This window comes from Scyliorhinus torazame, chromosome 3 (genome assembly GCF_047496885.1).
Source record: "Scyliorhinus torazame isolate Kashiwa2021f chromosome 3, sScyTor2.1, whole genome shotgun sequence".
Taxonomy (NCBI): domain Eukaryota; kingdom Metazoa; phylum Chordata; class Chondrichthyes; order Carcharhiniformes; family Scyliorhinidae; genus Scyliorhinus; species Scyliorhinus torazame.
The window spans coordinates 32713396-32726673 of NC_092709.1; the positions used below are offsets into that span (position 1 = coordinate 32713396).

The 13278-nt window shown below is 45.4% G+C and overlaps 1 protein-coding gene across 7 annotated transcripts in view; it reads right to left on the reverse strand.

Moving 5' to 3' along the window:
- LOC140408399 (serine/threonine-protein phosphatase 2A 55 kDa regulatory subunit B gamma isoform) overlaps window positions 1-13278 on the reverse strand; it is a 495785-nt gene that overhangs the window by 34377 nt on the left and 448130 nt on the right. For all 7 annotated transcript variants that reach the window (XM_072495544.1, XM_072495546.1, XM_072495545.1 and 4 more), the window contains 2 exons: window positions 9021-9190; window positions 3569-3660 (listed from right to left, as the gene is read on the reverse strand). In XM_072495544.1, coding sequence (XP_072351645.1) covers window positions 3569-3660; window positions 9021-9190 — 262 coding nt within the window. The remainder of the gene's footprint in view (window positions 1-3568; window positions 3661-9020; window positions 9191-13278) is intronic.

Consider the following 13278-nt stretch of genomic DNA (forward strand, 5'->3'; position numbering starts at 1 on the left):
GAGTAAAGGGAGTAACGCGTATTCACAAAAAGGAGACTTTTATATGCCCAAATAGAGCATGGGCGGCACTCTCCGGCTCCGCCCGCCTGGCAACAGGAAATTCCCGCCCGAGGTCAATGGACCTTGACGTGGTCCGCGTCCCACCCGTGGCGATCTTGCGGCCGGCCGGGTGGAAGATTCCAGCCCCCGTATGTTTATGGCAAGTCACAGAGCTTATGAAAAAAAAAAGATTTGATTTTAACTAGCTTGTCACATTGCAAAGATGTTTAAATGAGTACTGCATTTTATATCCTTTGAACATTATGCGCATCTGTGTATTGTGGGTTTAAGTTGTTTCCTACTGTGCTGTAATGGCCTCACTAATGAATAATTTAGCAATGGCTGTAACTGAAGTCATTGTACAGCAACTTGAAGCAGACTCAAAGGCTATTAAGATAATAGTACATTAGCCTTTCATTCCAATGCTGCAAATTACACAACCAAAGCTCTGGTGATATCTTTCTACCTTATTAATCAAGCAAGGAACCTAAAAATAAGTGGTGCAGTGCACTATTTGCCTTGCAGAATAATTGCTTTTATTTGTGATTTCAATGATGATGGATATTCTGGATCATGTTTCAGTCTCTTGGGTGTTCATTCCATCTTTATTTTGCTGCCATCAACTTTCATATTGTTCCTGTTTCAGAATTTTACTATACACTAACCCACGCAGTCATTCGGTTTCTTGGAGTGACGGTCCGAGATTAGAATTTTGCAGTGGGTTTGATTGAGGGGGGTGGGGGTGGGGAGGATAGAGAAATGCTGATTGCTAGAATGGGATCTTCGCCTCAGCGCACAGAGTGCTGGCTGAGGCAGGAAACCGACGGGGAGCTATCCAGCTGCACAGCCGAGTTTTCTCTCCAGGTTTTGGTGCACTCTATGCAAACAGAATCTGGGGGCGCGGTGTTTGCTGTCATCTGGGGTGCCCCCACCCCCAGAAGCATCGGGTGCCCCCTCCACCCCACAAGCAGTGGGGTGCCCCCACTTCCCCCAAATCATTGCCCTCCCCCCCCCCCCCCCCCCCCCCCCACACACACACACACACAAGGGGAACCCTCCTGTATAGGGCTCCCTAGAAGGCTTGCCCCTGGCACTGCCAACCCAACACAGATTTGCACTGCCAGGTTGGCACCCCAGTACCCGGGCATGACCCTCCGCCCGGGGGCTATACTTATTTGCACGTTCCCCTCGACTAACTCCCATTTTTATATACCTGTTGTAAACCTCGCTGATTTGACAGTGAAGGATCATATGGCTCGGAAACACTTTAGTGATATTAACATATATTAAAATGTATTGAAATGACATAACCTCGTAAAGTCATTGGTGAGGGGTGGAGAAAATCAAGAAATGAGATCGCTCTGGCGAGAATCCAGTTTCCCAACTCTCGCATAGTTAAGGGCCCACTTTGCCGTTTATTCTGACAGCTAACGTGGGCTCATACTGTTGTCCCCGAGAGTGAAATTAGAAGTTTGTGCAGAAAAAAAAAATTTCACTTGCATTGAGATGGTGTCATTTTCAGGACATCTCACAACTCTTTGCAACCGATGAATTGTTTCTGAAGTGTGGTCACCGTTGTTTGGTAGGTTAACAAGGCAGACAACTCGCACACATCAAGCTTCCACAAACAGCAATGACTTCATCTATTTGTGGCATTGATTCAGGGACAACTATTGGCCAAGACGCTAGGAGAACTGTTATTAATTAAAATCTGATCACAAGCATTGTGCCACTGTTGCTTGGCAATTGGGCCTTTACCCAGCAGAGGCTGGATGCCAAATTTGACACCTCCTCCTACCACATACTGGACCATGGCCCCCATCATCGCACATCAAGCCTTTGTTTCCAAGACTTCATCCCCTCTGGGGAACTGTCCTTCATGATCTTTGACCTCATAGTCCCACAGCCTCACATGGCCTGGTTCCACATCGTTCCCAAGATCCACAAACAAGACTGCCCTGGTATACCCGTTGTGTCCGCCCTTCTTGTCCTGGAGAACTGATTTCTTCCCCTAGTTGTCCGTCTACCAGTCTAACCTCTGTCCTCCATCTCCAGCACTGTTCCAATGAAGATGAACACAAGCTCGAGGAGCAACACCTTGGGCTGGATTCTCCGCCCGGCCACATTTCTTCCTCAACCCAGAGGCGGGATTCTCCGTTACGCCGGCCGGTCAATGGGGTTTCCCATTGTGGGGCAGCCCCACGCCGTCGGGAAACCCCTGGGCGGCGGCAAAACGTTGGATCCTGATGGTGGAGAATCCCACCCCTTATTTTTCCATTGGACATTTTATAGCCTTCAGGACTCATCATTGAGCTCAACAATTCCAGATTATAACCTCTGGCCCCATTTGCCCTGGACAGCAGATGTTTCCCACTTCTATTGACCCATTTCTCAGTGGTTAGCACTGTTGCTTCACAGTGCCAGGGTCCCAGGTTCGATTCCCGGTTTGGGTCACTGTCTGTGCGGAGTCTGCACGTTCTCCCTGTGTCTGCGTGGGTTTCCTCCGGGTGCTCCGGTTTCCTCCCACAAGTCCCGAAAGACGTGCTTGTTAGGTGAATTGGACATTCGGAATCCGTGTACCCGAACAGTGTACCACTGCGCTGCCCTATTTTCTTATTTCAGATTTCCCGCCTGCCTTCGACTTAATCAAGGGTTCTGCCAGACACGCAAACATTTCACTGAATACACAGGTGATTTAAAAATAAATAACCTCATCCTCACCCCTTGCCTCATCCCGCCCACCTAAATTCTGCTCTCCGCCCAACCCGAACTGCCAGCTCTCATCTAGGATAAGTAGTTCCATTACATGTAGGGTTGCCATGAGAGAGTCTGGCATCTTAGAGCCACTGTGGAACTTGAACAGTCCTGGTTAACTTGGCTTGGTTGGGTTCCACTTGAAACTTACAGTTCCCATCCTCATTTCTGTGTTACCTACACTATCTAAGTACCATCAGCAAACTTACATAAATGGCTCTCTATTCCTTCCTCCATACACAGAGAGAAATATTCACTGAACCAAATATTCAACACAGCACGGCAATCCGGAAACATCTTGGTAAGCAAATCAGTGTGTAATGTGACAAAGCACTGCAGTAGTGATTGGCTGCCTGCCAGGCAAGGCCCTCTAAGGAGTATTACACCTGCCTGCTGTGTACTAGGAGGCAATATGTGCATCATAGTAAAATGAAGACATAAAATGAAATAATCATTTTCAATCACAGCACTGCAAATGGGCTCAAACACATTTATCTATTTACAGGAGGAAAATCAAAGTGGTCATTCTCCACCAAGTTAAATTAAAAAGAAAACTAGATTTACGGCCTCGAAGGAAAGGTTACAAATTCTTGTGGAACATAAAATCCCGTGATACAAGGTTGTGAGTTAACTAGGATTTGTTACAGCAGTCTAATAATAACACAGAATGGTGAGCTACATTTCAACAGAGGAAGACTCTCGACTTGCGTGGGAACTCCAAAGCAACCTGTTCATATCGTGGTCTGGAATAATGTGAAGATTGAGGGTTACTGACCTGTCTGACCCATTCCATGCACATTCAAATTTGTCAAAGATGCAGTCGTTCTCGTAGAGCGAACAAAGCTTACTCTGGAGGTAATCGTGAATCTGTTAACAAAATAACATTAACAATAAGCAATTGAAGGAATCCAAAGCAATGGCAAATTACCAACATGACAGAAGCACAAGTTTTAGAACAAATTGCAATTAACAAAGTGAATGCATAATAAATACATGTCTTCTCACGTGGAGTATATCACTGCCAAAATAGTTGCCCAATTATGTGAATGCTTCAAATTGACAATCATAGCCATTCTAGGCAATCCTTTCTGCGCTAAAGTATACAATTACCACTAACTGTTCTGCTCATATGAACATTTCCTGAAAACATAACTATGCTCTTCAAATATTAAACCAGCTTTTGTGACGTCAGAACTAAGCTACTCTCTCGACAGCAAATGGTTGTTAAATAAAGGGTATACTGACAATTAGATCAGCCAGGCTGACCATCAATATGCAGTAGATAGAAGCCAGACCTTAACATGCTTTAGATGTAAACCATTCTTTGGCAGCGAATGTGCCTTAGATAAAATGCAGCCACTGCTGGAGAATTGGCTTACGATACGGTGCATACTGTAACCATAAATGCAGGTTAGACAGAAAGAAGCCAGTAACAGTAAATTTATGTTAGATGGAAGCTTTCAGGAGAAAAGGAGATTGGCAGTAGGGGAACAGCAATTGGAAGCAATCTCAATAGTTCAGACGAAGCAACCAATATTTTAGGCATTGTGAACGTACAAACAGGTAGAAACAATCTGGCTTCTCCAAGTTTCATCAGCTGTTGCCATGTTACAGTGGGTGAACCCACGTTGCTGCAGTGCCACAGGTGGCACGGTAGCACAGTGGTTAGCACTGTTGCTTCACAGCGGCAGGGATCCGAATTTGGTTCCTGGCTTGGGTCACTGTCTGTGAGGAGTCTGCACGATCTCCCAGTGTCTGCGTGGGTTTCCTCCGGGTGCTCCTGTTTCCTCCCACAAATCCCGAAAGATGTGCTTGGAGGTGAATTGGACATTCTGAATTCTCCCAGTATACCCAATCAAGCGCCAGAATGTGGCGACTAGGGCTATTCACAGTAACTTCATTTGCAGTGTGAATGTGAGCCTACTTGTGACACGAATAAAGATTATTTTTTCAAAAATTGTGATCCATAAGGGTCCATTTAATCTGCATTAAATGTATTAATGAGGGACAGCACGGTGGCGCAGTGGTTAGCACTGCTGCGTCATGCACCGAAGTCCAAGGTTTGATCCCGGCTCTGGGATTCTCCCAGTGTTTGCGTGTGGTTCGCCCCCACAACCCAAAGATGTGCAGGCTAGGTGGAATGGCCACACTAAATTGCCACTCAATTGCAAAAAAATGAATTGGGCACTTTAAATTTTTAAAAAAATGTATTAATGAGGATGATGAATTAAAAAAAAAGATAATTTTGCATGTACAAATAAGACAAAATGATCACAACACCACATTACCATTCTAAACAACCACTCTCTACGACTCATTAAACCTCACTGGAAAACACCATTCTGAATAATGTAGTTTAGAACTGTATCCCCGTAATAAGCAATTAATGTTTTTTGTGATTTGTCTACATCTCATATTACAGACACCAACTGTCTGCATACTGTGAAATGTCTCTGGGATTGCATCTCATTTTCACTGCTACCAGCGCTGTCAATAGCAGGGAATGATTTCAAGTGGCATTCGTTCGGCAAAAGTAACAGAACTCATCTCGCTCTTCATTTTCTAACCGTGACCCGTAATGAAACAAGTCATTTTAAAAGCAAAACGAGTCGCTGTCACTCCTAAAGAGCAGGATTTTTGATCCTCTATTTGCAGCTGACTAGTTGGGTTAGAACCGCATGTTCAAACAGTACGGAAGGGGTTGATAACCAAAAATAGCAGTGCTGTAGAAGACAGCAAGATCACATTTGACTATGGCAGCTAGTATGAGGGTCAGACTCGCCTAGTAATGCAAACGTAGCTTGTTTAAGGTGACTGATTCAGTTGTGATTCAGATTTGTGGTTACTGGAAAATTTTAGGATATTGGATTCGAAGTGTTGGGTAGGTTAAGGGATAAAGCCTGTGGGGTTGGAGCATGTTTGACTGCAGTGGTCGTGCTTTTTAAAAGATATTTCTGTTTTGCAAGGCCTGGGTGTTTTTAGCAGCCCTACGGTGAAATTGACAAAGGAATGTGTTTTTCAGTCGAGGCTAATGGACTGTGGTTTGACTGGGAAAGTCCCTGGGGAGTTAAGGTGCTTTGCAGCTTCCAGAGGTAGTGGGCAGGATTCTCCTTCCTGGGACACCCGGAACGCGTCCCCCGATGGGACGGAAAATCGGGCGTCAGGGCAGAATTGGGGTCAACGCTGGGTGCCGACGTGATTGTGATGCTCCAGCCACCCCCCACTGGCAGCGGAAACGAGGTCGACGCCACACTCCAGCGGGAGCTTATAAATAAATGCAAATGGGTCTTAATGACTCATTTGCATCCATTCAACAGGCTTTCGTGATTCTCTGGTCCCCGTGGCTGGGAATTACGTGGGCGCGGATCATTTGTGGTCTCTACCAGCATGGCCCTGGTGTGTTGCACCCTTGGTCCACCACGCCAGGGCCATGCTGGCAGAGACCATCCGGGCCCATTCTAAGGTCACCCCCCCTCCACAATGCTCTCTCCAGCCTTGCCTCCTCTAAATGAACCCCCCGCCCCTCCCCAACAGGGACCCCCCAGGTACCCCTGCAATAAGGGACCCCCCACGGTGGTCTGTGACTGACAACTTCGACAAACCATCTGCACCTTTGATTAATTCACCTTCCTTCATGATTCAGTGGCTTTAAGTGGTGAAACCCCAGTGTTGGTAAACATTGGCCACATCAAAGAGGTAGGTGATCTCAAGCATACCCCATGTGGCTTTCAGTAGGTTGCCTGTGTGCTATAGTGATAGGCGGTTTTGGTTAGCACGAGATGCAAGGAAGACAAAGAAACAGAAGCAAAATTAACAAAGGGGACAACGGGAAATCAAGTTCAAGATGTAAAATGTGGTATTTTTTGTCCCAGTGAAGTGTGGACCTTAATTTGTATATCTGGGTATTTGGCAATGATTAAATAAATTTCATTTCAATTTCAGAAAGGATCATGGCTATGATGTGACTTTATACGCAAGACTCAACCTTTCTCCCCCATACATGCTTCATAAAACCAAAATTCTAAAGGCTAACAAAATATTTTGTTAATTGGTTTCAAACAAGATCTCCTGCTTTATCTCCAAATTGAGGATGGGTAGGACACATGGGGGGGTCATTCCTTCCTTCTAACTGCCTCTCTTTCATGATCTTGTCTGTGTCTGAGTGGCTGTCAGAAATTCGAGGCCTTCTGTAACTGCCAGGCACTGTGAGGCGAACGTGATAATAATTGATTTCGACAACAAGGGTTTGATACCTATTACGGCCACAGGGACCAGCCTCTTTGCCCTACCTGTGGTAGAGGTTGCAGTGCTGTAGGTCCAATCTGCCTTTGGGCAGAGAACTCAGGAAGAATGAAGCCAGGTGATTCAGAGGCCATTTGGGCAGAGGTCATGGTCTGTACAAGGTATTCTGTCGTCAGGATTCTGTTGGGGCCGATGGCGGTCTCGCCGGGCGATTCCCATCAATTCGGGGCGGGAGAGGGGGCAGAATCAAGTGCCCACCAGCCAATTGAGTGACCACCATCAGGCGCTTAAGTGACCACCATCAGGTTTCCCCCATGATGAAGAGCCCTGGTGGCAAATGTCTGGTGCTCACTAGTGGAGGCAACAGTAGCTGCTACAAATGTATCCATCACCAGAGGCTCAGGATCATCTTGGGACCCCAGACACGAGTGAAGTCATGTGGGGAAACTGCAGAAATTGGGATTGTTTTCCTTAAGAGTAGAGAAAGTTATGGGTAGGCATTCAAAATTGTGGGGGATTTTGAGGAAGTTAAGGCTTCCCCTGGCAGCAGGGTTGGTAAACAGAGGACAAAGATTTTAAGCAAAAACAGAAAATACTGGCCAACCTCAGCAGGTCTGACAGTATCCGTGGAGGGACAAGGGAGCTAACGTTTGTAGTCTGGATGACTCTCTGTCAAAGCGGAGGTAAGGTTGTCCAAGATTTGACCCATAAGCCACAGTGTAGCCCACCAAAGGTTTCTATCCGGCCCACCAACATTTCAGAACTTGAAAACTTAGTAAGTGAGAATTCTTCAAACGGCTCCCAGACTTACACGCCAACCGAACCTGCTCCCTGTCACACCATCATTGGTTGGAGGGCTGTGATCATTGGGCCTCTGTCCCACAGAAACATAGGAAATAGGAGGAGTCGGCCATTTGGCCCTTCGAGCCTGCTCCGGCATTCATTATGATCATGGCTGACCATCCAACTCTGTAACCTGTTCCCGCCTTCCCCCCTATGTCCTGCTGCGCCATTTCTAACTGGCTACCTGGCCAGAGAGCCAACGGCCTGACGCTCTTCCTCCATCATGTTTGGTTGCATGGGAGGTGTTGAGTGAACAAAAAGGCATTAAATGTCCTGCATCCATAGAATATAGAACAGTACAGGCCCTTTGGCCCACGATGTTGTGCCGACCACTTATCCTAATCTAAGATCAACCTAGCCTTCGGAACAGGATCTACGCCTGCTCCTGGCTTGCTGCAGCTGACATGATCTGGTTCATGCCCAACGAGGGTGTGTACCAGTTTAGCATATTAAAAGCAGCATTACCATATTCAAAATCAGCTTTAAGCCGAATTCTCTCAACTCCCGCTTTTCTCCCACCTGCTGGCGCAACGGGAAGCTGGCAGGAATCACGTCTGGTCTCCACCACCGGAGGCCAGACATGATCACGGGGGTCTCTGAGGACCTAGTAGCCCACAGGTGGTCGGTGACCTGGCAGAGCGGTGTCAACCAGGTAGCACTGCCAGTGTGCCAGGAGGCAGTGCCAGGCTGGCATGGTCCTTTGAACGAGAAAAAAATTGGCCCCTCACGCAAAAGGGTTGCACACTCTTGATTTGAGATAATTCTCAAAAGAATCAAAGAGTTGATAAGGAGATTTTTTTGAGCAGGTTATGACAATCTGGAATGCAGGTGGAAGCAGGTTCAATAGCAACTTCGAAAACAGTGTTGGATTGTGACTTGAAGAGGAAATAAATACAAGGCTATGGGAAAAGGGAAGGAGTGTAGGACTGATTGAATTGCCCTTCCATACTCGCACAATGGGATGAACGGTTTCTTTCTATGCTGGATAATTCTATGATTTTAGGACACACAAGAAACAAAGTTGCATTCACAACTCCTGTTGCACAGCCAGTTGACACTAGAGATAGAGGAGTTCATCCAGTGGAGGATATGGGTAAAAAACACAATTTGCATTTAACTTCCTAATTTTGAACACAGCGTACCTGATATGTTTCTATAGGCTTGGTTTCCATGTTCAGGTCCCAGACTTTGACAGTGAGGTAATCTCGTGTCATCATGTACCGGCCACTGTGACTGAACTTCACATCAGATACTGAAGAGGTTATCTCGGAGAAGAAGAATCTGTTACTGGGATCCTCTGGCTCCTCAAACACTGCAGGGCGAAATAAGGAAAATAATATTAACAGTAGTCCCCTGTGCCACACAGGATCATGACCAATTCACAGCTGAGAGGGAATCACAAATTCACAGATTTGAGATATGTAAAAAGTCACATAACTACTGTTAATTCATGGTGACATGAGTTACATTCTTCGTTATAATACAATCTGGACCTAAAATGTAGAGGATTCTTTGACAGGCCAGTTTTAATGGCAATGGGATCCACGGTTACAGACCATTTCAGCAAATCTAGTTCTGCAATACCAATTGAGTTTTAAAAGCGTAGCAAGAGAGTTTATTGAAAAGAAAAATTTAATCGATTCATGCAACTGTCAGATGAGCTAAACCATTGGATGGATTGTCATTAAAAAAAAGTGCACTCTGTGGTTATCGTGTACCCACTTGTCGCCTTGCTTTCAATAGGCTTCAAATCAAAATTCAGTAGGACATCAGTCGATGCACATTCGTGACTTTATTGGTCATTGACCAAACTATTCCATACAGGACATGATGCGCTGCAAGTTTAATTATGATATTACATTCAGACGCTATTCATCAGCACAGATCCTTTCTGCATCGTTTCACACCCAGTATGGTGCCAATCCAACATGATAAGAAAAAACACTCTGAGCACTGAAGTCATTATCTGTCTCGGATTTTACATTGCAGCCGAATGTGAAAATAGGCAAAATATTCAGCACAAGTTGCGTGTCCAGATCTGCAAAATTGACGGGGAGTGCCGCGAACAAGAACAGAAGAAAAGGGAAAATGTGGCAAGTTCATTTATCCGCCTGCGCTCATGACTTTGTGGGGTTACAATTCAAGGTAAGTGAAAGGAATCTCGTCTCAACACTTGGAAACCATTGTCCTCCTCTGTACAGGAGGATATTTTGATGCCGATTCAGTTCGCGTCTGACAATGGCATTACACTCTTTTTGCAGCCATTTAATTTTCCATTCAAACAAAATTATTTTTTGGCCTCGGCAACAAGCACAGCCTCAACTCACATCATTCACAAGAGATCCTGTGAAAAAAAAAGACCAAGGAAGCGACAGGCTTTTCCAATGATTAATAGATGCGAGATAGCACAGGACAGCCAGAAGCTTGTTACCTTGATGATTATTTTGTAAAGCAATCTGTTGAAGTCCCCATACTGCCAGATGCCGACAATGTACCGAATAATACTGTTCGTGAAAATCCCAATGATAAACATGCTGCATGGTCAGTAACATTTCAACCCTCATTTTAACTGGCCCTAACCTTGCAGAATCTAGCTGGAGGCCAGTGAAAATAATGGCGCCAGTTACAACCAGAAATCCTGCTTCGTTCTTGGCATATTCCAGGATTACCCTACTCTTTTGAACAGGTAAGCAGCAGAAAGGGCCACAGCAACAATGGTAATACCATTGAATGTCATGGGATGATGGGTAGATTCTAACTTGTAGGAGATGGTCATTGTCTACCATTTGTGTGGCGCAAATGTTAGTTGCCACTTTGTCAGCCAAGCCTGGATATGGTCCAGGTCTTGTTGTATTTGGACATGGACTGCTTCATTATCTGAGGAGTCACAAATGGTGAACATTGTGCAACCGTTGGCGAACATCCCCACTTCTGACCTCATGACGGAAGGTCACTGATGAAGCAGCTGAAGATGGTTGGGCTGAGGACACGACCCTGAAGAACTCCTGCAGCGATGTCCTGGAGCTGAGATGATTGACCTTCAACAACCACAATCATCGTTCTTTGTGACAGGTAGGACTCCAACCCAGTGGAGAGCTTTCCCCTTGACACCATCACAGTCTGTCCCCAGCCCTCACTCTGACTAGCATGGCCCAGAGCCCAGGCCTCATTATGGTGCCATCACACCTTACCTTGAATACTGCTGTCCCGTCCATAGGCCTTGCTCCCCGAATATAGTGGTGCTACTAGAGACCTTCTCCCACCAATCTCCGAATCGTGGCCTTTAACCCCACAAACTGCAGAGCTCTCAATGTGGCCAGTTGTCAGTTGGGAGACAGCAACAATTTATTTAAATCAGGCATTACCTTTGTGATCGGCAGCACCTTATGCCTGTTCCGGCTCCCCCACTCTCCCCTTCTCCTGATCTACATCAAGGTCTTAATTTCCTATTTTGGGTAGCACAAGTGGATAGCACTGTGGCTTCATAGCGCCAGGGTCCCAGGTTCGATTCCCCGCTGTGTCACTGTCTGTGCGGAGTCTGCACGTTCTCCCCGTGTCTGCATGGGTTTCCTCCGGGTGCTCCGGTTTCCTCCCACAGTCCAAAGACGTGCAGGTTAGGTGGATTGGCCATGATAAATTGCCATTAGTGACCAAAAAAGGTTAGGAGGGGGTTATTGGGTTACGGGGATAGGGTGGAAGTGAGGGCTTAAGTGATGGGCTAAATGGCCTCCTTCTGCACTGTATGTTCTATGTTCATAACACTCTATGGGTATCACCACTGGTACTGCAGACATATATCTCAAAAGATCTATTTCATTGTGTGAGTTAAGCTAACGATGTGTATTATCCAATAAAACACTTTTTCAATCCTTCCACCCTGCAGGTAACTGCACTATTTATCATGCATTAGGCACATGGATGGATTTAATTTTCTAATATCGCCCATTCAGTACCATATGCCAGTTTGTAATGGCTCCTTTCGTCTCCCTAAAGTTACAAGATTTTGCAAGATTGCAATGTCTTAAACTGTTAAGTGCAAGGTAAAATGGAGTATTGAAGGGGTTCATGGAACTGCTCCAAATTCTGCCAGACAAGAGGTCTGGATGGGTCACTTGCTATGGGGACAGGGGGAGCCAAATCAAAAGACTTGCTGAGCAAGGTATGGCGTTCTCACACCTCAGAACAAAGACAAGCGTAGTTGTGCTGACAGTGAATAGACTTTTGGGTCTCCAGGCCTTTGGGCAGAAGAGAAGAGAGGGGTGGAAGAGAAGGCAAGGACTCCAAGTCGTGCAGTCAGCAGGAAGAAGCAGCTGCGGGTTCACTGCGAGCCAGTGAAGCAGGATGCAGGAGGGAAGACCGTTTCTGGGTCGAAAAGATGCATCTTGTGGCCATCGAAGGAACCCAAACAATTTGTCAGAATCGTCGGAGCAGGCTTCAGTGCTGGTAGCGGATTTGGAAACTCGCCAATACCAGAGAGAAGCATCTTTAGATGGTCACTCAAAATTACTACTCAGGGAAATGGGGAAAGACAAACCCATTAGAAGCTGGGAATGATTTTGCATCGTTTCCTTTAAGGACTGCAATTTCATGGAGCGTGCGGCACAACATATGACCGAGTCGTGGGATTATCGGTCACATTAACAAGGTTAACTTTTCTGTAGTTTAGAACAGAAGTTTCCTGAAAAATGGTGATTGGTAGAAGTTGCTTTTAGTTTGGTTATCACAATAAAAATGTAAAAACTAGAAATCGCGTCGTGATCCTTCAGGTCACTGAGAGTTGAGATATTTTTTTTTAATGTTACAAGTCTCTACGGTGATCATAACAGCTGTTACTGCAATATCTGCTTCTACAAATTTGTTTGAATTCTCTAAAATCGCACATTATTCTTGTCTTTTTTAGGCAGTCATTTTATGGGCCATGCTACATCATTCAGCATAGCAAGAGTAGCTCATTACTTTATTCGGCTGTCACTCATGCACGACTGTTGGATTTATGAAGTAAAAGTAATCAAGTTTGTCTTAAAAGATATCTGATATATTGCTGTAACAGGGGTTACAGCATCATTTATCACATCAAAATCAACAAGGCTTTGAAATTATAAACTGAATCTTGAAACAGCACTCAGCTCCTCTTTTAACCTAGTGATGAAAATAAGGATTCTCATGAAGTGAATAATTTCACATAATTATCAATTTGTACTTATTTCATGTTTGCAAGTTGGTGATGCTGTTGTTTTGAAGTAATTTCTTGTCCTCCAATGTTTTCATCCATTCTTCTTTCTCTCCCCAGGCCAGTGATTGCCACTGGATGCTGCTCCACCGATGATGGTGATAACGTGATGGCCCATGTGTTTTATGGGGAGACGAAATCTATATTGTATGTTTGGGTGATGGTTGCTT